We start from the raw sequence: 24,591 nt of genomic DNA, 5'->3' as shown, positions 1-24,591 counted from the left end.
GGGTAATAATGGAGAGAGGTGAGGAAGGATAGCGGAAAAATTGATGGGTAAACGGTCACAAATCTCTGCCCATTGTCTGAATCACAGAGCATGGCGCGTTGATGGCGTTTGGCTCGAAAATGGGGAATCTCACAGACTTTTCCTTTATTCGCCTGTGATTGAGGGGATATGGAGAGAGGAGATCAATTTTCAGAAGAGAGAGTTGATAGAAGCGATTCTGAGAGAGAGGAGATGGAGATCTAAAGAGATTGAGCATGTGATGGCGTGTCGGTGGAAAGGTGGGTTGATGGCTTGAAGACTGAAGAAGGAATCCAAAAGGCTCAAAGTCAGTGAGAAGAGATGAGGTGCATAAAGACTGAAGAAGAAAACTGAGGAAAATGAGCTAAGCGGGAGGACCAAAATTCAACAGAAATAAATTTCAAAACTGAGCGTAGCAGCTTGGCAGGATTTTTTAGCAGAATTGTCATATAGGTCTACTGATGGGCAAAAAGGCGATGAACTTTAAGTGAGAATTGGTTGCCAAACAGCTTCAATATTTTTGTTTTAATTTTTTTCTTTTTTTTTTTAAATTATAAAAAAATAAAAATAAAAAAACCAGAGCTATATATCCTTTTGATTGAAAGGGTGTCTGATTCCCATTTGTTTAATTCGCTTAATTAAATGGGTCAATTTGTAAACTCAAGTTAACACTCTTTAATTAAACTTCAATATTTTTTTTGTCATCATGAGATTCTAAACAGGATTTATTTCGAAATTCTTGATCTGACATAACGAAAATTTAGGTAGTTTTTTTCTTTTACTGCCTAAATTTTAGTGAAATTCTTGAGAGCATGGGGCTCCAGCTCATTTGAGGTTAGTAGTGATTGGGGGGAGACCATTGACCGGCTCCCTCCCCCCATTTATATTAAAAAACCCACTTTTAATCCACTTTTTGTTTTTATATTATTTTATTCCTTCTTTTGGATTAAAAGAGGGTTTTTTAATATAAAAGGGAGAGGAAGAGGGGGGGGGGGGGGGTGAGCCGGTCAATGGTCTCCTCTCAATCACTACCCGAGATAGTCAATACAAGGGCCTTATCCCACACCTCGGACAATTATTAGGTCATGTTTTAAATGCCCCCATGAAACATACTACAATTGCTATTGAAATCCCAAGCAAAATGAATAAAATTTAGAGAGAGAGAACGAATAAAAAAAAAAAAAAAACAAAAACAAAACAAGAGTGCTACATTGGCTCTTAGTGGAGTTGGCAACTTTTGACACGACCCGTGAACCCGACATAAACACGACACGAAAATACAGGGTTTGGGTTTGAGGTAATCGGGTTTTGGGTCATAATCGGGTCGCCCCGATTATGACACGATTATAACCCGTTAATTATTAAAAACAAAAAACAAACCCTAGCCCGGCTAGAAGCACGACCCGCACCCACATCCCTTTTCTTTTCAGCTTTCCCTTTCTTTCACCATTTCATTTCACGCAACCACGCCTCACCTCTTGACTCCAGAGTCACCAGTATACACGAGTCATGGTCTTCGATCGTCGATCTTCCAGACCCCTCTTCCAGGTTGAACGTTTTCTGACTCTTCTCTACTGTCGGATCTTCCAACCAGGTCGAACCTGTGCAAAGAGGTGGACTCGCTGATGATTCGAGCTCTGCCGGTACTAGATCGACTGCGCGAGAGCTCTGCCAGTACTAGATCAACTGCGCGATTTTGTCTCAGGCTCTCAGCAAGTTCGAGGAGAAAGAGGCGGTGACTTGGCGGCAGAGTTTGCGCAAAATCAACGCGAGCAGATGTAGAGGAAGCCCATGAGGAGAAGCGCAACGAGGACGATGACTCGATGAGCAGTGCTGTAATCACTAAGTGTTGGGCTGGCAGTGGGCTCGGCCGCTCGGCCACGCTTCTTGCCTTCTTCTGTTCTTCAGTTATTCTTTTTCACGGGTTACCCGGGTCGTGTTCGGGTTCCAGAACTCAACCCGATTAATAATCAGGTCGGGTTCGTGTTGAACCCGATTGTATAATCGGGTCGGCCGGGTTGACACGAGCCCGACCCGTGGGCCTGAATTGCCAAGCCTATCTCTTAGGAATATATTGATTTGAAGTTATTGAATCGTCTTTTTGGAGTAGAGTTTTCGAGTCTTTTATAACTAAAATTTAAAAAAATTGGTCTTTTACCATATCTCTGATGTCAACCATCTATATAATTACCAAGCATTTATACACTCGATATGGCAAATAGGGTCTAAATTGGAAACGTAATACTACTTCAAGCTTTTCAATCGCAATCGGTTCATGAAGAAAAAAAAAAAGCATTAACACGAGAAGCAATTAGGAAGCTTTGGTAACATTGTAACATTCTACTATGTGTGCACACAATGGTAAATCTGATTAACCACTCCCATTATCCCATACACAACAGGTAACAATAAAAGTGCTAAACTGTCAAATGGCCAAGACTGCACGCAAAATAAGGTGACTGTTACAATTGCAAACAAAATCGAATGCAGATTGCAGAGAAAACAGCAGACTCCTAATCCATGCTATATTGGCTTGATCTTGAAATGGAGAGAAATGAGAGAGAACACGAAGCACTTTAGATCCTGCAACCACAAACACCAATAAGAACCCAGGGCCAGGGGCATAAAATGTGGATAAACCAGTAATGACATAAATATTCACACTCATAAGCAAGCAGCGATACCAGAGGAACTGAGGGAGAGGGACCGGAGGAAGACCACATCTCAACTAACGGAAAGAATAAAGTTGTTCAAAAAAACAAATCCAAAGGAAAAACAGCCGCTATATTCTCCATGGTAATTAGGACCCATTCACTGGGAAGGTAGTCTCTCTCTCTCTCTCTCTCTCTCTCTCTCTCTCTCTCTCTCTCTCTCTCTCTCTCTCTCTCTCTCTCTCTCTCTCATAGATGAACCAATCTGGTAAATCAAAGTGAGTCCCACCCATATCTAAGCTCAATGTCCTACCACTCTGGTAAATCAAAGTGGGTCCAACCCATTTACAAGCTCAATAGCATAGAGCATGCATAGGCACACTTAATCATAAATTATAATAAACACAAGTCCAAAATGTAGTCTCTCCCACGCACGCAGACAGATTCATGCTTACACTGTCCACATAAAAACAGAAACTTGTGTCCGCATCAAAACACAAAGCTCATGTCCTTGTCAACAGGATTACGAACAACGAAAAATAATAGGCATCATGTCCTATTTTGCAACATCTGTTAACAAAACTTGAACATCCCATGGAAATAAACTCAAAACACTGTTTTATACAGCATTTAAAGTCTGTTACAACTTGCATGTATCTAGGATCATCATCAAAGTTTCATCAAGAAGACGTTACTTCCGTTTCATCATGCATATAACAAGTTCCTATACTACCCCCCCTCCCCCCCCCCCCCCCCACACACACACACAAAAGAAAGAAAAAAAAAAGGCTACGATATTTCAACAAACCTTTCTTTTTCTTTTTTCTTTTCATGGCACAATCATATTGATTCCGTTGATTAATGACTTGATTTGCAAGCACAATAACATATCAAGATGCCCCCCCCCCCCCCCCTGACAATCAGCAATTAGGTGCAACCTTAATATGGGTAATATTCCTACACCAATTATAATAGGCATGAAGGAGCTAAACGAGAAACATTATTAAATGTCTGATGCAGCAATTCAGAGGTAAGCATCCACTAATGAGCCTGAGTGACTAGCAAAACATCTTGAGTAGGAAGAAAGGTACCCTAGTAATTATTATTTACTCTGGAAGTCTCTGGGGAACAACAATTCTCAAGTAGTCAAACACAGTGGTCACTATGAGATAAAACTACTATGATTCTTAACATATATATATGATCCTAGACACACATACACACAGAAAGACATAAGACATATATAGATGAGAAATTCTTAGGGGTAAGCTCAACTAAAATAAATTCAACTCAGTCTTAATCCCAATGTACTCTCACTCACTCGCTCATATCTGTCATGACCTTCACAATGTGTACCCATGTTATAAGCCACCTCTATTTCTTTTCACTTCACATTAGTTCCCAACATGGCACCACAAATGGACTTGATTATCAACAAGTCCTTGATATGGCTGCTCAGAAACAAACTCAATAATCATGGCGAGAACGTAATAAAACTGTGGAAAACAAAGAAAACATACTGAGATATGGAAAGAAAAAAAAACATAAACATGATAGAAGATGCAAAACCGGGATCAAGTGCCAATTTCTTATTTCAGGACATAAAACCACAATTAGAAAGAAATTAGGAACTAAACACAAAGATTGGCACGCATACAATACAAACTACAAAAGAGAAAAAAACAGTAAAGCATAAAGTGAATGCGCAAGTTGGCAGACCTGAACAAGGTAATAGAATATGCGAAGCCCTTCAGGGTCATTACTGCTCTGGACATCTACGAGGGATCCAATCTTTGAAGTAGTAAAAGAGATATGCTCATTCCCCATCACAATCTCAAGCTCCTGCCTCCCAACACGGTCGGGTTCCGGCCATTGGTTATCATCTTCCTTCAGTATCTGGACAAGAACACCCGTATACAAGATTATAAGACCAGATGATAGTAAACCCAAAAAAAAAAAAAATTGATAGAAAGCCTCACGAACCCCAACTCAATCAGAGTAGGGAAGAAAACTAACAGATCAAAACCCTATAGGCCCATTAAAATTACAAACAAAAAACAAATTAACCTTAAAGAAACCCGTAGAAAGAGAGAATGTCAAAGAGATGGTTAAATCTTCTAGAACTAGAAGGTAAAACACTGGAAAACAGCACATAAATAAATCAATTAATTCACTTTTCCTTTCAGTAATCGTCCATTTTCTCAGCAGAAATCCAAAACTAAAAATTGACAAATTCAAACCCTAAGGAGAAACGTACAAAGAATTAAGCCACCAAACCAGTGAATTTACGAACTTTTTTTTTGGATGACTTAGTAACCATTTTTTTTTTTTTTGATAAGTAATATAAAATTCAATAAAAAGCGCAGAGGGGCGCAACCCTAATACAAGGGAAGTATACAAGAGAGCCCCTAAACGGGAGGAACAACTAATAAATTAAGAAAGTCTACAAAAGTAGAAACACCTAGGTGGCAAAGATGGGGTGCTATCCATAGATAGTAACCATTTTATAACAACAAACTATACCTCTTTACAATTTATGCAGAAACAGCAGAAAACTGACTATGAAACAAGCTTCAAAGGCCCTCTACATACCAATCTAAAACAAACAAAACCTATACACCAATTACAGCAAATTTTTCATTCCCCTTAGTCCTCCTAAAGCTGCATTTCCCCATTAAACGAACTCTCACTTCCCACTTGATCTTCTGCAGAATTTATTCCTCAGAGAAAGGAGTATTGTCGTGCCTCAAGTCATTCCTATTACGCCAAATAAAATGCGTTGCAGCTCCGAAAACCAGCCTACAAACAAAATACTTCATCACTTTTTTCCTCCAATTCTGCACCCCTACATCAACAATCGCAGCCCAGCAAGTAGAAGTATCCTCCAGATCACACAACTTCGTAAGATTCCACCAAAGTCCACTCCTAAAACTACAACTGAAAAATAGATGGTCCAGAGTTTCTACTCCATTTCTGCAGAAAATGCAATTTGTCTCCCCTTGATAACCCCATCGCAACAGCTTGTCTCCAGTGGTTAGAGCATTCGTCATGGCCAACAAAGAATGAACCATGCTTAGGGAATGTAAAAGGATGCCAAATGATCTACCACCAATCCACACAAGGACCCTTCTCTCTCAATGCTTCCCAAGCATCCGAGCTACTATAATTCCCAGACTAAGAGATAACCCATTTAGGTTCATCCCCCACACCAAAATCAACCATAAAGAGCTTGCTTTGAATCTCCACAAGAGCATCAGATCTGGCTGGTTTCCAAAACCAAAGACCATCCCTAATGACTGAAGATAGTCTGGAATTCAGATGGCTTTGAGCATCATAAATAGCTCTATACACCACTTGGATGCCACCAATCAGTCCATAGATGAATGTTACTACCATTACCCACATCAAACCTCAAAAAATTATTGGCCTCCACTCTTAGCTTCAACAACTTCCGCCAGTACCAAGAACAGGACTGTGGAACCTTGATTGGCCAAAAGCTACGGCCCATCAACAGATTTTCATTCACCCAAGTAACCCACAATGACTTGGCTTTGGCAAAAAGACTCCAAATGTGTTTCATAATGGCAGCACAGTTCCACTCCTCTAGTTTTTTAATGCCCAGTCCCCCTTCTTTCTTTGGGAAATTTAACATTTTCCAAGCCACTCAAGCTCGAGCATTTCCCTCATCCTTCCCATTCCAACGAAAACGATTGAGTTTTTGTTCAATCAAAAAAATAACCTCTTTTGGTAAGGTGAAAATACCAGTCCAAAAGACTTGGACACTATAGAATCGAGGTAAGCAATTGCAAACGCCCGACAAAATAATTTTTCTAGAGATCCAAGAGTCAATGTGCCCCGTGATCTTCTCCAACAAAATGGAACAATCAGAAGCAGTCAACCTTGTGGTGATTAAAGGCACTCCTAAGTATCTCACTAGTAACATGCCCTCCTTCATTTGAAGGCAATCAGAAATTCTATCTTTTTCCACCTAAGGAACTCCAGAGCAATAAAGAGTGTACTCTTAGCAGGATTTGATCTCAAACCCAAGAGTTCAGAAAATTCATGGAGGACACGCTTTAAAACCATGATAGATTCGAGCTTGGCTTCAAAAAAAATCAATAGGTCATCTGCAAAACAAAGATGAGTTAGCTTTGGCTTTGAGCACCTAGCATGAAACTGGAAGCCTTTGTTTTCCACAGAACTCTCCTTCAATCAACTATCCAATATTTCCATGGCAATCACAACTAGGTAAGGAGACAATGGGCTCTCCTCGCCTAAGACCCTTCTTCTCTTCAAAAAGACCTTGTAAGGTACCTTTAAGAGCCACTGAGAACCTAGGATAATACAAACTCGCACCCAATTTATGAACTCTGCTGGAATACCAAAACAAGCCAAACAATGAAGCACAAAATCCCAATTAATAGAGTCATATGCTTTCATTAGGTCAACTTTCAAAGTAAACTGAGCCTTGCCTCCCTTCTTATGATAGTCTCTTAAAAGCTCTTGAGCCAACAAAATATTTTCTGAAATGCTACGGTTAAAAGCAGTTTGATTCGAGCTAATAATCCCATCCAAACAAGGAACCAACCTATTTGCCAAAATTTTAGTGACACATTTGTATATAAGATTGCAACAAGAAATAGGTCGATAATCCCCCATTGTTGAAGGAATAAGTTTCTTAGGAACCAAAGTAATAATAGTAGCATTCACACGATTCAAAAGCTTACTAGAGGAAAAAAATATTTTGTGGCAGCAAGCACGTCACCTCCAACCACTGGCCAATCATGTTTAAAGAACTCAGACGTGAAACCATCTGGACCTAGAGATTTATTGTTCTTCATGGCAAAAATAGTTCTCCTAATATCCTCATTTTCAACTGGCTTACAAAGATCAGCATACTGCTCAATGGTAATACGTTTCTGCACTAACCCAAAGATTCTATTTGCCTTCTTTTCATCAAAGATCAAAGAGCTAGTCCCCAAGAGATTCTCAAGCTGCACCCACTGAACATGAGCCTTCTGCCTCGAGAATGCTTCCTCAGCTCTGGTCACCTAAACATACTCATGGATACTTTATTATTTTTCTCTCACCAAACACGCAGCAGAACCACCAAAAGTAATAACATCCTGTTGAGCTTGTTGCATACGCATTCTAGCTTGGAGAACTTTCTGTTGAATATTCCCATAACACACCTTATTCTGGTTTTTCAAAACCTCTTTCACAGCTTTTCAAACGAGCATATAGCTTAAACATTGGATACCCCTCCACTTATGAATCTCACCAATCCTTCACCCATTGCAAAAAAATTAGAATGTTCTGTCCAGTAACTAAAGAATTTTAAGGGCTTGGGTCCAAAACTCTTTACTGTAGCAACAGCAACCAAAATATAAGAATAATCAGACACCCCTCCCAACACAGACTCCACTAAAGTATTCCCAAACTTCTCCATCCAGAATTCATTAACCATAATTCTAACTTCTTAGCAACAAAAGCATCACCCTCGTCCTTATTGGTCCAAGTAAACAAACTACCACAAAAATTCAAATCCTCCACTTCAATATCTCTAACAGACTCTTTAAAGTTTACTTATCAAAAATAGTTGAGTTCATCTTTCCCCCATTTTTTCCTTCACAGACAATACCACATTAAAGTCCCCACCTAACAGCCACGATTCCTGATTAACCTGACTTTTAACCAACCTCAATCTATCCCAAAGTCCTCTTTTATCTGCTCCTTTATTAGCACCATAAACAAAAGATTGAAACCAAACCAAATTCTCCTTAATAGCCTCAATTCTACAACTAATATCCTGCTCACTTTACCAATCAAATCAATTTTCAAATCCTCCTTATACCAACAAACCCAAAAACGATCTAAAGGATTAAACTCATAGTTAGATATAATTCCCCACCCAAGAAACATACCTTCTTTTATTTTTTCCACCTTTCCTTCTTTTACTCAGGTTTTAATGAGGCAAAACAAAACAACTTTCATCCTACTAGCCATACTACGGACCTCCCTTTGTTTAGAGAGATCATTAAGACCTCTCACATTCCATATAATGAACTTCATAATGTTGGAGAATAACCCCTCCCCTAGTGCTCCCCTCCCTACCCTGATTGGCTCTTACCCTTATCCTTCAGCATAGTCAAACGGCTATGTTCTTCATGTAAAGCCTCTTCAATAATCCTCTGAATGGTATGAATATTCATTCGACTAGTATGAATCTCCCCCTCCTCTAAGTCCCTTTCCTTATTTAACTTCACAACCTCAAACGAGTTAGAGAAACTTTTGTCCTCAGCACCCTTATCCTTTTTAGTAGTCACTGTTTTATCAATCACCACAGTACTCCATTTTCCTTTCTACTAGTCTCACTTTCCCTTTCAGCACTCCTTTTTCCAAGCAATCAGACAGGAGATTCTAGAACCAAAACTAACACAACTAAACCCTAAAGCACCAACAAAAACTACAAAAACAAAACACACACAAAATCAAAACCCCGAAAAAGAAACATCCAACGAAAACCACCAAGGGTTTTGAAACCCTAAAAATAGGAAAAAAGAGAGAAAGGAAAACCTCGCTCTCTAGGATAATGCGGCGACACTCCTTGAGGACGGCGGGGGTGACGAAGACTTGCTTGCGGATCATGGTGTCGTTCTTGTAGTTGGAGTTGTTGGCATAGCGGAGCATGCCGTTGGAGCGGAACTCGAACTCCAGGAACTCGTGCCCAAACTTCCCCTTGTGCCCCACGTAGTACCGCACGTAGAACTCCTCCATCTCCTCTGTCTCTGCTCCTGCCATTCTACCCTCTTCCTCTTCTCTTCTCTTCTCTTCCTGCGATGGGTATTCAGTCCAAAAAGAAGAAAAATCAGGAGATACGGCGCAATGGGAGACTGAAAGTTGCAGGTAATCGACTTTGAACACTGAGCTTCACAAAGGACGCAGGTCTTGTGAGAGAAAGAGAGGCCCAAGTCCAACGGCCTAAAGTCTGCAAGCCTGAAAAGGACGCTGAGATTATTAGCGGCCCACTCTGTTCTTTTCAAAATAAATACAATTTGAATATATATATATATATATATATATATAAAAAATTAATTAAAAAAGAAAAAAAAAAAAAAAAAAAAAAAAAAAAAAAAGAGTGTAAAGTAGAAGAAAAAAAAGGCCTAAAATTGTATATATTATTTTCTCTTTACTATCACTTACAAATTTACAATCATATAAAGAAAAATGGTATTAGTTTTTATTATTTGTATTAGTTTTTTTTTCTTTTTTTCTTTTTTTATATTCTCTTCTTATATTAGCCAAAGGCTTCTTGTAAACGATGGCATTTGGGATTCTAGACTTATAAAACGGTATATAAATTTATAGTAGGTCACAAATATATGATTTGTCTTTCTACATTTGTTTTGTTTTTTCATTTTTTCCTCTTGGGATATATTTGAATGTTATCCTTCCGTAGGAGTAAAATTTGGTTAACTCATTTGTGTTTGTATGAATGGTATTCACAAAATAAAATAGACATGCTACTTTGTATTATTTTATCATTTTTTTTATAACTTTTTGTATATGTAGTATTATTAATTTTTTTTTAATTAAAATTAATCTAAAAATAGATTAACAATATTACATCAGCAAAGAATAATGAGATAAAGACAATAAAATACTAATGGTCTGTTTATGTATTGAATTTTTGGAATCAGAATTGAATTCATATTCTCTTTACGAATTTTTAGGCAAATAGAGTTTAGAATTTTTTTTTGAAATTGTGTTTGAGTGTTGAATTTTTTATATTGAAAAGTATTATTTTTTAATAGTAAGAAATGATTAGAAATGATTGGAAATGATTGAAGGTATGAAAAATTGTGTATAATGATTGGTGTTATGAAAAGTAGTGTGGAATTATTATTGAAATAAATATGAAGATTAAAAAATGACTATTAAAAGGAAAATTTCATACTTAATTAAAATTAATTATAAAATTTAAAAAATAATAAAATTGTCGTTGATTCCCTGTCCATTTCTTGGCTTCCCATTTTGCCCCTAATCATTTTGTATTCCCGGTTGGTCTAGGAGATCGATGCTCTATGGATTTATGCCCAAATAAAACTATTTTTTGTTTTAATTTTAAGTACATTACTTTTTTCAATCTAAAACTAATACTGCACTTTTCGTTAAAAAGAAATTCATTTACTTTTTAAAATCCAAGAAGCATACCTCTTTCTCTTTTATTTTTACTATAAATTAATTTTATTAAAATATCATTTAAAAACCAAAGTTAATGTCATTTAACTTAAAGTAATTTGTGTAAGATAAATCAAAGACAAATGTACACATATAATAATGTAAAATAAATAAAGAAAAAAACATACATAAATCTATGGACAAAAAAAAAAAAAAAAACCATGCAGGTCAATTTCGAACAAAGCTTGGCAGCCAGTCAAATGCATAACTCAATTACAGTTCATGAACGGTACTGAAAATAAAACAGTTCAAGTAGCAATATCTATAAATATCCGACATATACTATATAATTAATTGAATCCGATAGAAGCAACAAAGACACATAATAAATAGTGGTTTCACATACCACTCGCAATACAAACCAAACCACTTCAGGCAAACATGACAACCAACAAAAACAGTACCCCTAAGAAACACAAGACGCAAATCCCTGTAATGCCACAATATCGCATAATGCCCCCGACAGTCCACGGCATGCCTGACGCGCTACCAAGAGCACGTAAACCCACAGCGTCGTCATCATGTACCGTTTCTGGCAAATTTTGCATCAACTCATATTCCCAATAAAAACCTTCGGGATGATTCTACAATAACACATTAAAACATAATGAGACTGCCATTGTTAAATACAACAAATGTGTCAAGAATCAAAAGACATAAAAATGAGGCTTCAATTTGAAACCTGTGATTGCTTATGAGTTCATACCTTGCCTATGAGACACTTGTAAAAGCGTCTCATATAGTTTCTTTCTATTTTTGAGATGAGGAGTGTCATGGGTCTAGCACCACATGTGCAATTCACCTTGACGTTCATATCTACTTCGTAATGCAGCATAAAACAACAAACTTCTCATGTACGGGTAGACAATTTGACATAACAACATACATATCAGTCAATTTCACATATTTGTCTTACATTGAAAAGTCTTATCAACCATAAAACAAACTCAACCATATCCAAATGCACGGGCATTATAAAAAGTATTACTTCAACATTATAATTGCCATTTTTTTAATTATCTCCATATTCGTTTCCATGTGCATTATCCCACATTGCTTGTGCAATGCCTTTTCTAAAATTGCTCATTTCAACGCCAGCTGCAGATGAGAAGTCATATTGTCCTGAATGTGAGGGGCCTTCCTCATCATTGTTGTCATATGCATAAGGCTGCTCACTTATCCCTGATTCTACTGCATCAATGTTGTTGAATATTTAATCATTTGGATTACGCGTCCCAATGAAGTTTTGCAGTGTACAGCATGCCATTATAATGACAGGTTGACGTGGCAATAAGTACTTAGGCATATCGTATAAAATACGTCATCTCTTTTTCAATCTGGATAAGCAATTCTCAATAATCATTCGTAGTGAGGAGTGTCTAAAATTAAACAGTTCATTGTACCCACAGGGTAAATGCCTATTACGAAAATTGGAGAGATGATACCTCTCCCCTTTATACGGAGGCAAGAAACCTCGCGTGCATGGGCATGCAGAATCAACCACATAATAGTGTCATTCATAAAAAAAAAATACCCAAAGTTTATTCAAGAGCATGAAAATATATGATAGATAGAAAAATACGCAATTGTATGCAACGTACTAACCATTTGTAGGTCACTCAAAGCCTTGGTCAATTGTAACAGCATCCTTAAAAATGCGGTCATCGTTCGCGGTTCCCTCCCAACCAACGTACACGAACGTGAATAACATATCAAAATCGCATATTGCCATAATGTTATGTGTGCACTCATTTTTGCGGCCACGAAAAAGGCGTTGGTGCTCTGCCGGGATTTGTACATTTATGTGTGTGCCGTCAACTGTACCAATACAATCTTGTAATAATTTTCAAACAAAAATAAACTTAAAAATGTACATTGTCTTACAAGTTTTGAACAGTGGCATTGATAGGGCCGATGTGTTATAAATGAACAATACTCACCTTGAACCAAGGATAATATTTAGGATTACCGCGTACATGTGGGTGCACCCCAGTCCTGTGTCTCACTTTGATGTAGACCTTGGCCAGATGGCCCACTGCTCTTAACACCTTATTATAATGTCGGTTTATTGTTTTCCGTGGAGTGTTGAAAGCGATCTGCAGCGATCCGCTGCCCTTGGCAGTGCCCAGTAAGCAAAAGAAATATAGCAACATTTTCCTCAACATCAAGGTTCCTTGTACTCTTTATGAACTGGCGCTCCCTCAACTCAAAACACAAAGCTATAAAATCTGGTGGCTCCATACGAAACATTTGAAAACACAGCATTGGGTGACCGTTCAGCATGTATGTTATGTACATGGCCCCTCGTAATGGCAAGGTGCGTTGCGGCATTTTGGTGTTTTCATCGTCGTCTGATGAGTCAATCGCACTCGGTAAAAAGAAAATCTCGTCATCAAGTTCCTCTTCTCTATCTTCATACGCGGGTACGAAAGGGAGGTTAGATCCGTCCATCCTACTAACAGAGCCTTAGTTCAGTACAGTTTAAAATAATTGAATGAATAATACCATCTAACACACATTCAACACTTAATTATTGTCACATATGCACGTAGTAAAACACATTGCACCAATTAAACTTGTCTCATAGCTAATAGCTAAAATATATTAAACTAACATAAAATAACTTGTCTCATAACTAATAGCTAAAATACATTAAACTAACATAAAATAACACATTCCATCAATTAACTCAGATTGTCAATCAAGGGGCTTGACCTTTGATAGCCAAAGCAATTTGTGTTCTTTGTTCCAAAGGAGAAACAAGTTTTGAAGTTTTTCATCTAGTAGGGCAATTGATGTAGCCACGTAAGTATCGAGTGTAATTTCAGCCTGCAACTCATTAAGCACGGTGATTGCCTGGTTTATTGGAGGTGCGGATTTGGCAGTGTTGAACTGTTGCGTCGAACTCAAGTCCTGCTGAGTTTGCTGCTGTATGGATTCTGATGAGTGCCAAAAAGTGTATATTTGGACCCCTTAATTTACATTAGTTAAACCTTTAGTTTTGTTATTTTCTAATGCTTTGGTTAGTTTTAGTGTTTTTATATTTTGTAGGACAATAAGAGAGAAATGATATAATTCAAGCAAAATACAAGGAAATTCGGATGCAGCAGATCACTACATTTAGACTGATCATAACAGGACCAAACGATATCCTTTTTGGGAGTTTCTTAGGTCTAAATTGAAGTTCAAGATGTCAGCTTTCCAACTCAACAAGTTTCAGCCAATTTGGAGATGCGTGGAAAAAGATATGGCTGTTTGAATTTCAGTCGTCGGATCATCCCGAAAATCCGGAACCATCTCTCTTATTATTTTTCTTTTGCTTCATTCCTTGTCTCCCCAAAGCTAGAGCCAATACACGTTTTTCTCCACATTCTCAGCCACTTAATCACCTTTTTTTTCCACTCAACATCATTCCATAAAACACTCATCACTCATCTCTCCACTCAACATAAAATACCATCATTCCATAAAACACTCATCACTCATCTCTCCACTCATACATAAATAACATCCACTCACCCATTCCACACAAACCACTTGGCTATAAAAGGAGACCAAGGCTGAAAATCAAAGGGGAGGAGGAGAGGCATGAGCCTCTTTGTACATAACTTCTTGCTTCTCTTCTTCTTGTAGCTTATTTCTTTCCTTTTGCAACTCTTTGATTTTTATGCTTTTAATTTAATGTTTTAAGTTGTAGTTATTTTATCATGTGTAGCTAATATTTTCGTTTGGGGTTGAGGATGAAACCTCACCATTGAAGAGAAACCGAGTTTCTTGCTTGTTCATGCTATTTGAGTTTATGGGTTTGATTTCTCATTGTTCTACTTCGATTTTTATGAGATGATGTTTTGATATCTCTTGTGGTTTCCGGATACAAGTGATGATGTGGAATAAGTCTCATTAAAATTGATTGCTTGGTGTTTGATCTATCAAAGCATTGGATATTCATTGTGCGTCGTTCGACTAATACATTGTTTTATCGGTTTGAATGATGATATCCATTGTGATTGAATGATACATTGGATGTTTTGATTTCAATTGGTACTCTTTGTGATTTGTGCTATGAACGGAATCATTGAATGTTTCAAATGATTTTTGAAGCAATGTAGAGCATACCTAATATTTATATGTGACAACCTCAAAATATGTGTGATGAGCATGAGATTAGGTTATTGTGATTTGGTGAGTGTGGATTCCGAAACCCTAGACCCCTTTATCTTCATTATTTTTGTTTATGTTTTCCTTTAGAACAAAACCCTAAATTTGGAACTAGGTTAAAATAGGATTAGTTCGAATAGAGATTAATTTTCGCAACACAATTCCCTGTGGGATCGACCTCGCACTTGCAATACGCTATATTGCATAACGATTCGTGCACTTGCGAGTACTTATTTTAAAACACATCAGATTCTCTTATTGCCTTCGCCAGTTCCCTCATCTCATCGTACATAGCCTGCTTCGAAACATTTACCGTGGCCTTTGTTTCCCTAGAGGATATTTTACCTGAGGATCCTTTCCCTTAAGACCCCATGCTGACGCCCAATCCGATACCACGTGCTGGGGCATTTCCCCTACCTCTTGTATCCTCCACCATTGACTGTTTCCCACTACGGCGACCTCTAACAAACGAAGGTCCACTAATGTCCTCATCATGCGGACTGCCAAGGTCAACAAATGTGAGTGACGGATAACCTTCGGGTTGACCTCTACGACCTACCCCACCATCGTACACGTGTATGCCTTCTGTCTGCATACGGTGCATAAGATGTGCTTCCTCATCGGTGTCAGGCAGCGACTGTGCGGAGGACTGGCGGAAAATGCTAGTTGCTGTGGACCAATCGAATATGAGCCCGAGTTCCTCGTAGTTACGGCACCATTTTGCTTTGAAGTGTGAAATTTTCAGATCCACTTACGAAAACCCGAAAAAATTATTATTCCCCAAATAATGTATAAGAGTAATCATACCAAGCTAGTTTTGAATAGAGCGTACAATCTTCACACGCTCCCATTGCGTCGGGGTCTCACAAACTGTATTTAATATTCTATCCCAGCTAAAGCTAGTTTCATGATGTAACAGACCAGAAAAGTCATTGTGGTCTTTTCGCAACCTTTCATACTTCGATGATAGTTGGCTAGGAGTCCAGACTTTACTCGCCCTCGGATTCAAAGCATTGGCTAGCTGGACCCACAATGCTTTGTTCACGGTCCCTCGGATGATGGAACCGTTGTGCACAGATTCGACTAAAAGTTGGACGAAAATGTCATCATCCTCTGGTGGCCACTTCTCTGATTTTTCGCTTTACACTGAGTCTCGTTTTCTCTAGTATGGTAAGGAAAAGTAGAGCTATTATAGAAGTATAGTAATGGCTTATGGAGAAAACTTCAATTGAAACCAACAAAAAAGTTCACATATTTTTACATAACCCCCTCGAACTAACACCTCGTATTCTATGTATCTCAAACTACCAATTGTGTCAATCTTCTTCCTTAAACTATCAAAAAATGTCCCCCTAACGACAAAGTTACCCTTAATTGTATATATTTTAAAAACATATAAACTAACATGAACGTATTAAAACAATTATAAAAGTAATAGAAAAGAAAAGGAAAAAATTGAAAATGAATCCTAATAAAAAAAATCCTATTAAAGGCACATGTCTTTAACATATAACCTAACATGAACGTATTAAAACAATAATAAAAGCAATAGAAAAGAAAAGGAAAAAAATGAAAATGAATCATAATAAAAGAAATCCTATTAAAGGCACATGTCTTTTACATATAACCGAAATTTGTATTTTAATTAAAATAGGGAAAAAAAAAAAACACAATTTTTTATATAAAATATAAATTTACACTTTATCCTTAAGTTTAGCTACTTATTACTGAAAATGCATATGTGGAAAATAGTTTGTTTTTTTTTCATTTTTTATTAATAACTTGGAATTCTCCATTACTCTATTAATTAAAAATAACATCTTGTTTTTTTTATTAATAACTTTGTATTTTAATAACTTGGAATATTTTTTTATATAAAACAGATAAAGAAAAAGGTTGTGCGTAATACCTTTCGAATATGATAAGAACTAGTCGCTCCTAATAATTGTGCTTCCTGCTTCTTGTTAGATAAGGCTGTGCACCATGTAAATTTAATTAGTCCAGCATTGTGACACATGAGTTCAATATTAAAATAATTTTTATTTTTTAAAAAAACACATCGCTAGGAAATTGCATTTGCCTAAAGCCATTGATTTGAAAACGTACAAAACCGCATTTTAAAATTGGAGGTATGAAATGCTTATTTGAAAGCGCAAAATTGGACGAATAATATACCTGTACATAATTAAATCTGTTTGAATTGGACAAATTATAATATATATATTCCATTTGTTTGATCAGTTTTGACCAATAAATATAACTAGTGTCAAAAAACAATTATGGCAAGCTAATAAAATTAATGAAAATTAATCTTCATCCGGGTAAAGCTTATTTTCATAATATAATCAAATTGAAAAAAAGAATATTTATAAAATCATGTCTCTAATGTGATCCAAAATAAATATATTGCTTCTATTTTAAATTATAATAACTATGCCAGTTTATTGTCTGCTACATACTAATGACACATGGTATTCTACTCTCCACGAAGATGAAAATACACGGGATTAACTTCTGTTTTTTTTTTTTTTTTTTCCATTCAAAAACTAGTTTCATTTTCTACATTTAATAGTATAATACATTATATATTTTTCAGATTTAATAGAAAACCATTATTGTTTTTGAATAAAATTACAAAATTTTGTAAAACAATTTTGGGCAGATTGTTGTTGCATTTCCAAAACCTAAAAAAAGAGCAAATTTTTTCCCGTTCCCGTTTTTCATCTTCATGTGAAATATTTGTTATTAATAAATCAACCAATTCTTTCTTCCATTAAAAATTGATAAATAAAAATTATTTTGCAAAACGAATAGATTTATTATTAGCTGAAAAAGAAAAAGAAAAAGAAAACATACTTGAAGAAAAAAGACAATACCACAGAAAGATCTGCGGGAACAACTCGATGAAAATGAGTTTAAGATAAATACATACATTGCATTCAAATGGAAAGAACACCATTCAATACAACATTCAAACGGAAATTACAGAGAGGAAAAACATTCAATCGGAAATAATTGTAAATGAATTAAATAGACCATGATAATAAAAACCCAATAACAGTCCGTTAAAACCCATTGGCAGTGTTCTTGGGCAACATTACAAACGACTAATAAAAAAAGAAGGAACAACATACTAATCTCAAATTTATAAAACTAACCCTCAAAGATCGTGTTCTCGGACTGACCACGTGGACTGGCTTCACCGGAGAAACTGGGTACCACGAGGAGTTGGAACCACTGGATGAAGAAGGTGATTCCGAGTGAAGAGCATTCTCCGAAGTCATGGATGAGTTTTTCCAATGGTCGAAGTTATAGGCATAAGATGGCACTGTGCAAGGCCTCAAATTAGCCGCAAGTCAGCCTCAAATTAGCCTCAGGATACTCATAACACACTGCCCCAAAAACGGTAAGTTGAGGTCAATAATAAGAAGTAAAAGTCATTGAAGAAAAAAACTTTAAAAAAAATACATACTGATCAAACTCTTGTTCAAGATCTGATGGGGAAGATATGCAGAATGTTGCGCTTTGTGAGGACAACGGCCATAAGGAGGTGATGGATGCCTGGAAAGAACCTGACACGCTGGTACCTGGCAATGGCTTGTTGAGGAGAGTCGTCCTCGCACGGTGTAGATCTGTAGGAGTAAAATGAGGGAAATTGTTTTTGGGAAGACAGTATGAATGCATCATCAGGTTCGGGTGTAATGTAATGCACGGGTATTACACACAAAAAAAAAAATAAAATAAATTGAAATGGGCTATGGAAATCCAAGATTGATCTAACGGTTGAGAAGTTAGCAAAAAAGTGTGGGTTATCGTGAACTAATCCAAGCCAAATATCTAATGCATCGAGGGTAGAAAAGCTTAAGACAAATGCATACACGTTTCCCTTTGAAATGGGGAGTTATAGGGTGTGGCACTCAGACGGATTACCTACAAAATAGACGTTTCAGATGATATATTATCCACATTATATGGATCCAAGGGTTAGTAATCACGCAAACCTATAAATATGATGTAAATATTTTACACCTAGTCCAATTTGCTACCTCCACGTGTCTGACAACTTTTTTTATTTTTTATTTATTTTTATTCAAACCTTGTTCCAAGAGACACAGTGAGAGTGATTGGGTATGGGCGCGCAAGTGTGGTACATAGTGAGTTGACATCACATATGAGATTTAATCTACAAAGCATTTCATTCAATGGCTATTAATGGGGCATATTTACAACCTGCAGCATAACGTGTGGGTCCACTATGTCCTAGAGTGGCGTCCAGTTTTGTATCAGCAATAATGGCATTGGAATTTGAGAAACGGTACATGAGGAGTGTCTTGAATTCGGGCTTTTACTCGGGTTAAATGCGGGTTGCTGGGTTTTGAAAAAAAAACCCGAAAAGAATCAAGATTCATTTCGTTATCCAAACATACAATAAGTTGCGTGTCTATGTAATTTATGGTCATTCGTGTGAGACATGTCTCACGATAAGCTTTCTTCTCCAAGCTTCCAAAGCAAGATTCGCTTGATGTAACACCCGGCCCCCAACATGTGTCAAATCGTAAAATCTAAAAAGAAAAAATATTATTTTAGATACGAACACTAAAGAGCGAAATTAGTTAATGCTATATTCATGCCTTAAAAAGTCAATTCATATTGTACGATATTTTGGTTATTAAATAAAATTTTGTATTTTTATTGAATTTGATTGAGAACATTAAGCATATAATTGTACATGTGTATATTATTTTGTATATATACATGTAATCATTAAGTTATAGTGAATATGATTTGAGATGTGTTAATAAGATTATAAGTGGACTTTTGTCCCCCTATGTTATCATAAAAAAAAAAAATGATCTGTTTTTTTTAAATTATCATTGAATTTTAATTAAATGGTAATTTTAAAAGCTACACAAAGTCCTATTTATATCATTACTCAAAACCATCAATTTTGTTATTTATAAACTATAGTTCGTAGTCAATAATACAATTGAATATTCCATTTGATAAGATTATAACATATTAATTATGAATATCTCTTTTGATCATAATAGTCGATACTTATAATTGATGTGATGGGGTGATTTGTTTTTTTCAATGTTTTTAATTTTGCTTTTGTTTGTAGGTTTTAATTGTTTAGAATTTTGTTTATAATAATTTAAATAATTAATATTTTAATACGACGTGGCAAAAGATATTGATGTGACTTAACGGACTTCAATTAATTGGATGCAAAGCACAAATAATCTAATTGAAAATCACAAAAAATTTAGGGTTAAACATTTTTTTGGTACTTGTTGTTTAAAGTTTTTTATTTGTTGTCTTATGTGATTTAATTTGTATCACAGATAGTACTTTGATTTTAGGAAAATACCGAATTGGTATCTTCGTTAGTGTTTCCGTAAAAAAACTAACAGTATGCCACATCAATACCGCTTAACACTATTCAGAACGCGACACATGTCTCATATGCCACGTAAATCGCTACATCAGCATCATGTCACACACACACACACACACACACACCCCCTTAGCCAAAATGGGAGTGGTTTAGCCACGCTCAAAGAGAAAATGGGGGTGGCCTTAAGAACCAAACTCCTATTTTTTTTTTATTTTTTTATTTTTTTCTTTGGCCATTGGTGGTGGTTTGGCCACCCCCAATGACCGAATCATCCATGTATTATAGTACAAGATAAATGAGGTTTTGCCATTAGAGGTGGCCGAACCACTCCCATTTTGCCCAAGGGGGTGATTTGTCCACCCCTAGACCGACAATGAACGATTTTTCATTATTATTTTTTTAAATGAAAATATGTAGCAGTGATATGTCGATGATGTAGCGATTTACATGGCTTATGGGACAAGTGTCGCGTTCTTAATGGTATTAAGTGGTGTTGATGTAGCATACCATTAGTTTTTGAACCAAAAAACTAACAGATGTATTAGTTCGATCTTTTATCAAAACTCAAGTACCATCTGTAATACAAATTGAATCACATGGGGCAAAAAAAAAAAAAAACTTTAAACTGCATGTACCAAAACCCTACTTAACTCAAAAATTTAAGTAGCCAATTTTAGGGGTCAGCCCATCTAATGGTACATTACTCATAGATTTATTTTATATTTACTTTATTATTTTTTGAGAAATATATTTACTCTAATTTAAAACACTATACTGGTGCTTTCAAAAAAATCAAGGATTTTAAGACAATTTTTTTTTTTCAAAAAAATTAGGGCCCCATTTGGCAAACCCCTTGCACTCCCATTTTTTTTGTTTCTCTTCTCAAAAAAAAGTAAAATTCAAAAAAATTAATTCTTTTTTATCACATCAATAATTTTTTATTACTATTCAAAAAAAAAAAAAACTACAAAATAAAAATTTTCATTTTTTCATAAAAATATTTTAAATTTATTTATACTTTATATTACATCAATTACATTTTATTACTATTAACAAAGAAAAAAAACTTCTCCCATGATATTTATCAAACGGAGCCCTAGCCGAAAGCTATTTCTCGATAATTTAGTGAGCTCCTAGTACCTTAATCGGATGGGTTGACCGTCCCTTTTGCTTAAGGTCAAGGGAAGAAGGAACGATTAGACTATACTCGCCAAACTTACGCATTGATAGGCGTAACCGAAAGACGAGACGTACAACGTAAGGAATAAGGATCCCTCGTCCAATCGTCCGTGGATTTCAAAAAAAAAAAAATCCTTCGTCCGTGGGAAGTAAACGACAAAAGCCAGAACAGCATTAGACTGCTTACCGGCTAAGCCAGTAAATTATAAAAAAACTTCTACACTCATAGAGTCATGCTACTTTACGTGCTGTCCACTCACTCACGCCCTCAAAATTCTGGCGCCGAAAATCCTGGGTCCACACTGAAACCCCCTCGTGACTGTGGGTGGCATTCCACTGGAAAGTAAAATTTTACCTTTGTCTTTCACCTTGTCGTTTAGGGCTTCTAGTTGTAGGAAAGTAAATTTTTGACAGCGGGAACTCACCTCGGCTACCCTGCGGTGACCTTTTTATTCAGACAATAATGGTAAATGACATTTATGCCTCAATTAATAAGCACTAGCCACCTTATGACTAAATTAAATAAATATGCCCCTTTCCGCCCTTCTGTTATTGGGTCCATTGAAGGGTTTAGGTATACCACCAATTAAAGTGATTAAATGTCTCCTAACTCTTTAACTCTTTTGGTATTATTGTGGTAAAACTATTTATTTATTTATTTTTTTTTTAAAAAAATTAGCTATTTTATTTGGAATACATCTATAGTGAATGTGAGTGGAAAAGTTTTGGTCTAATACCATTGCTCAAGTCCAAATGAAATTTTATAAAAGTTGCAACATTGTCAAAACCAAAAATAAAAGAAAATTAAAGTCAATCTTGTAAGTTTTAACAAAAATAACATAAAATATCATTTTAATGTTTAATTTAATTTTTTGGGATGATTCAATTTTAGTGACCTATATTCATTACCGAGAAGAGTTGGATAAGTCTACATTTTTATTGAATAACTTGAAAATACCATTGTATTATATAGTCTATTTATAGAGAAAATAAAGTAGGTAAAGTAGATTAGATTATTAAGAAAAAGTATAAAAGACGTAATATATAATTTATTTTTAAAATGTTTGAAATGATGTATCTTACAAGTTTTCATTCACAATCGTGGGACAGCCGATCTTTTATTTATTACTTAAAAAAAAAAAAAATCTTATTTATCTGCAATTCAAGATATACAAGAAACCCGTTACTAATTGCCGGAAAAAAATGGATAAATACTACTATACTAGGGTGCTAGCTATTCTTTTCCTCCTGATAACTCTTTTGGTGGAACCTGAATTTAGCCTCTCCACTTTGACTACTGCAGACGTGGCTCATTTCCATTGGCTGTTTACTAAACTTGGACCAGAGCTTGACCGAGCTGACCGTAGAGGACCAAACCTCTTCTGTCTCTTCCCAGTCTCACCTCTCCCTCTCTGGCCACGGCCAATTAGCCAAAGGTAGGTGAAAAGCAAAACTCCCCCAGATCACCAATATTACTCAGCCACAACCACTCTTGCCCTTCCTCCACCTAATCCGACTACAATCTCAGATAATTGAAAATCCATGTGCTTGTAAGAGAGAGAGAGAGAGAGAGACCGTTGTGCTTTTACTTGCTTCTACTTCTTCTATCTTCCTGGGAAAGCAAGTGAGAGAGCAAATTTAAAATTACAGAGAAAATTACTTTTACACTAAGAGAGAGAGAGAGAGAGTCTACGGTTGGTGCTTCTTCATCATCTGGCCTATCTAAACCCTAGGCTTGAAAACTCTCAGCTAACTCACTGTGGCTTTTAGATCCTGGCGATTCTCCGCCCGAGTTGACCCGCCGATCTGCTCGTCCGTGCCGGGTTGAGACAATGGGGGACTCGGGGCGGCTCGCTTGGTTCAAATGCTGAGCGTTTCCAGTGGAGATTGCGCTTGGATTGAGCTTGCTTTTTATGCCGTAGCTTCGGCGCTAATCGGCGAAAATGTCGGCTCCTATAGCGGCTTTCGAGCGCCCCCGGGTCGGGGCTTCGAATACGGTATGGCTTCTGAGAAGATGGATAGAGTTGGAGGCTTTTCTTTGTTTAAATTTTTGTGTCTGAAGTAGTGGAAAATCCGGTATTTGTAGTAATCTGTTTACTTTCCTTGTAATGCATTTAGTCAAATTGGCCATTTTCTATGAAAATATAAGAGAAGAAAGTAATTGAAGTCCGAACTGGGACGATTAAATTAAATTAAATGATTATGTCCGGCTTGGTTCAAGTGGAGGTTTCATTGATTCATGGGATCCGAGGTAATGGAAAATTTAAGAAAAATCGAAAGAGGCAGCGAAACTACTTTGGGTAATATATTCTTGGCAACCGATCAGAGCTCATATTGTTTTCACATTGTTTTCGTTTCTTCCGGTGTTTTTAGTTGATCTTTTTTCGGGTAAGTGTTTCTGTAGGTTCTTTTGGATTATATTGTTTTTTTTTTTTTGGATTATGTTGTTATTAGCTGATTGTTCCGGGACCAATGTCTATTAGATGACTCCCGGGTGTTACTATGTTGGTGTGGAGAGTCTTTAGGAATTAATTTTCAGTTTATCTTAATCACAAGATCATGGAATTGAAATTTTAGGATTTGGTTATTGAGAAAGTCAAATATTCGAAATGAGCAGGTAAATGAAGATAGTTGAAGCCTTCTGATAAAGAACTGGAATTTAATGGCAACATTGTATCAGTATAATATAACCAAAACCCAAACTTAAGGTTGTGTTTCTCCGCAAATCAAAGGTACCTTAATTCTGTCTAGTTGCTGAAATCAAATTTCTGGTGCTCATATATTGAAATCAACTAACACAATTTTCTAATACCTTTCATTTGGAATTGTGTTCTTATTAGCTGAAATTTATCTTAATTCTGTCACTTTTTTTTTTTTTTTTTTTTTTTTTTCATTTCTTACTAGGTCTTAAAGGGCATTTGAGAAATTGTGAATAAAGGTGACATT

At 36.3% G+C, this 24,591-nt stretch overlaps 2 protein-coding genes across 3 annotated transcripts in view; one reads left to right on the top strand and one right to left on the bottom strand.

The window, feature by feature from the left end:
- Positions 1–2,329: 2,329 nt before the first annotated feature.
- Positions 2,330–9,602, bottom strand: LOC133878660 (protein mago nashi homolog). The gene is made up of 3 exons (XM_062317234.1): positions 9,246–9,602; positions 4,389–4,565; positions 2,330–2,601 (listed from the first exon to the last, which is right to left on the bottom strand). Exons 1-3 carry the CDS (start codon positions 9,468–9,470, stop codon positions 2,542–2,544), a joined length of 462 nt encoding a protein of 153 aa, XP_062173218.1. The 5' UTR covers positions 9,471–9,602; the 3' UTR covers positions 2,330–2,541.
- Positions 9,603–23,008: 13,406 nt separating this feature from the next.
- LOC133877838 (rho GTPase-activating protein 7) overlaps positions 23,009–24,591 on the top strand; it is a 43,945-nt gene continuing 42,362 nt past the window's right edge. The window contains exon 1 of one of the 2 annotated variants that reach the window (XM_062316266.1): positions 23,009–23,642. In XM_062316266.1, coding sequence (XP_062172250.1) covers positions 23,589–23,642 — 54 coding nt within the window. In that variant the 5' untranslated portion in view covers positions 23,009–23,588. The remainder of the gene's footprint in view (positions 23,643–24,591) is intronic. The other variant, XM_062316267.1, reaches the window with a different exon arrangement.

The sequence above is a fragment of the Alnus glutinosa genome, chromosome 9, assembly GCF_958979055.1.
Source record: "Alnus glutinosa chromosome 9, dhAlnGlut1.1, whole genome shotgun sequence".
NCBI lineage: Eukaryota > Viridiplantae > Streptophyta > Magnoliopsida > Fagales > Betulaceae > Alnus > Alnus glutinosa.
The sequence above is the reverse complement of the archived record's forward strand: the minus strand, read 5'-3'. Positions and strand labels throughout refer to the sequence as shown.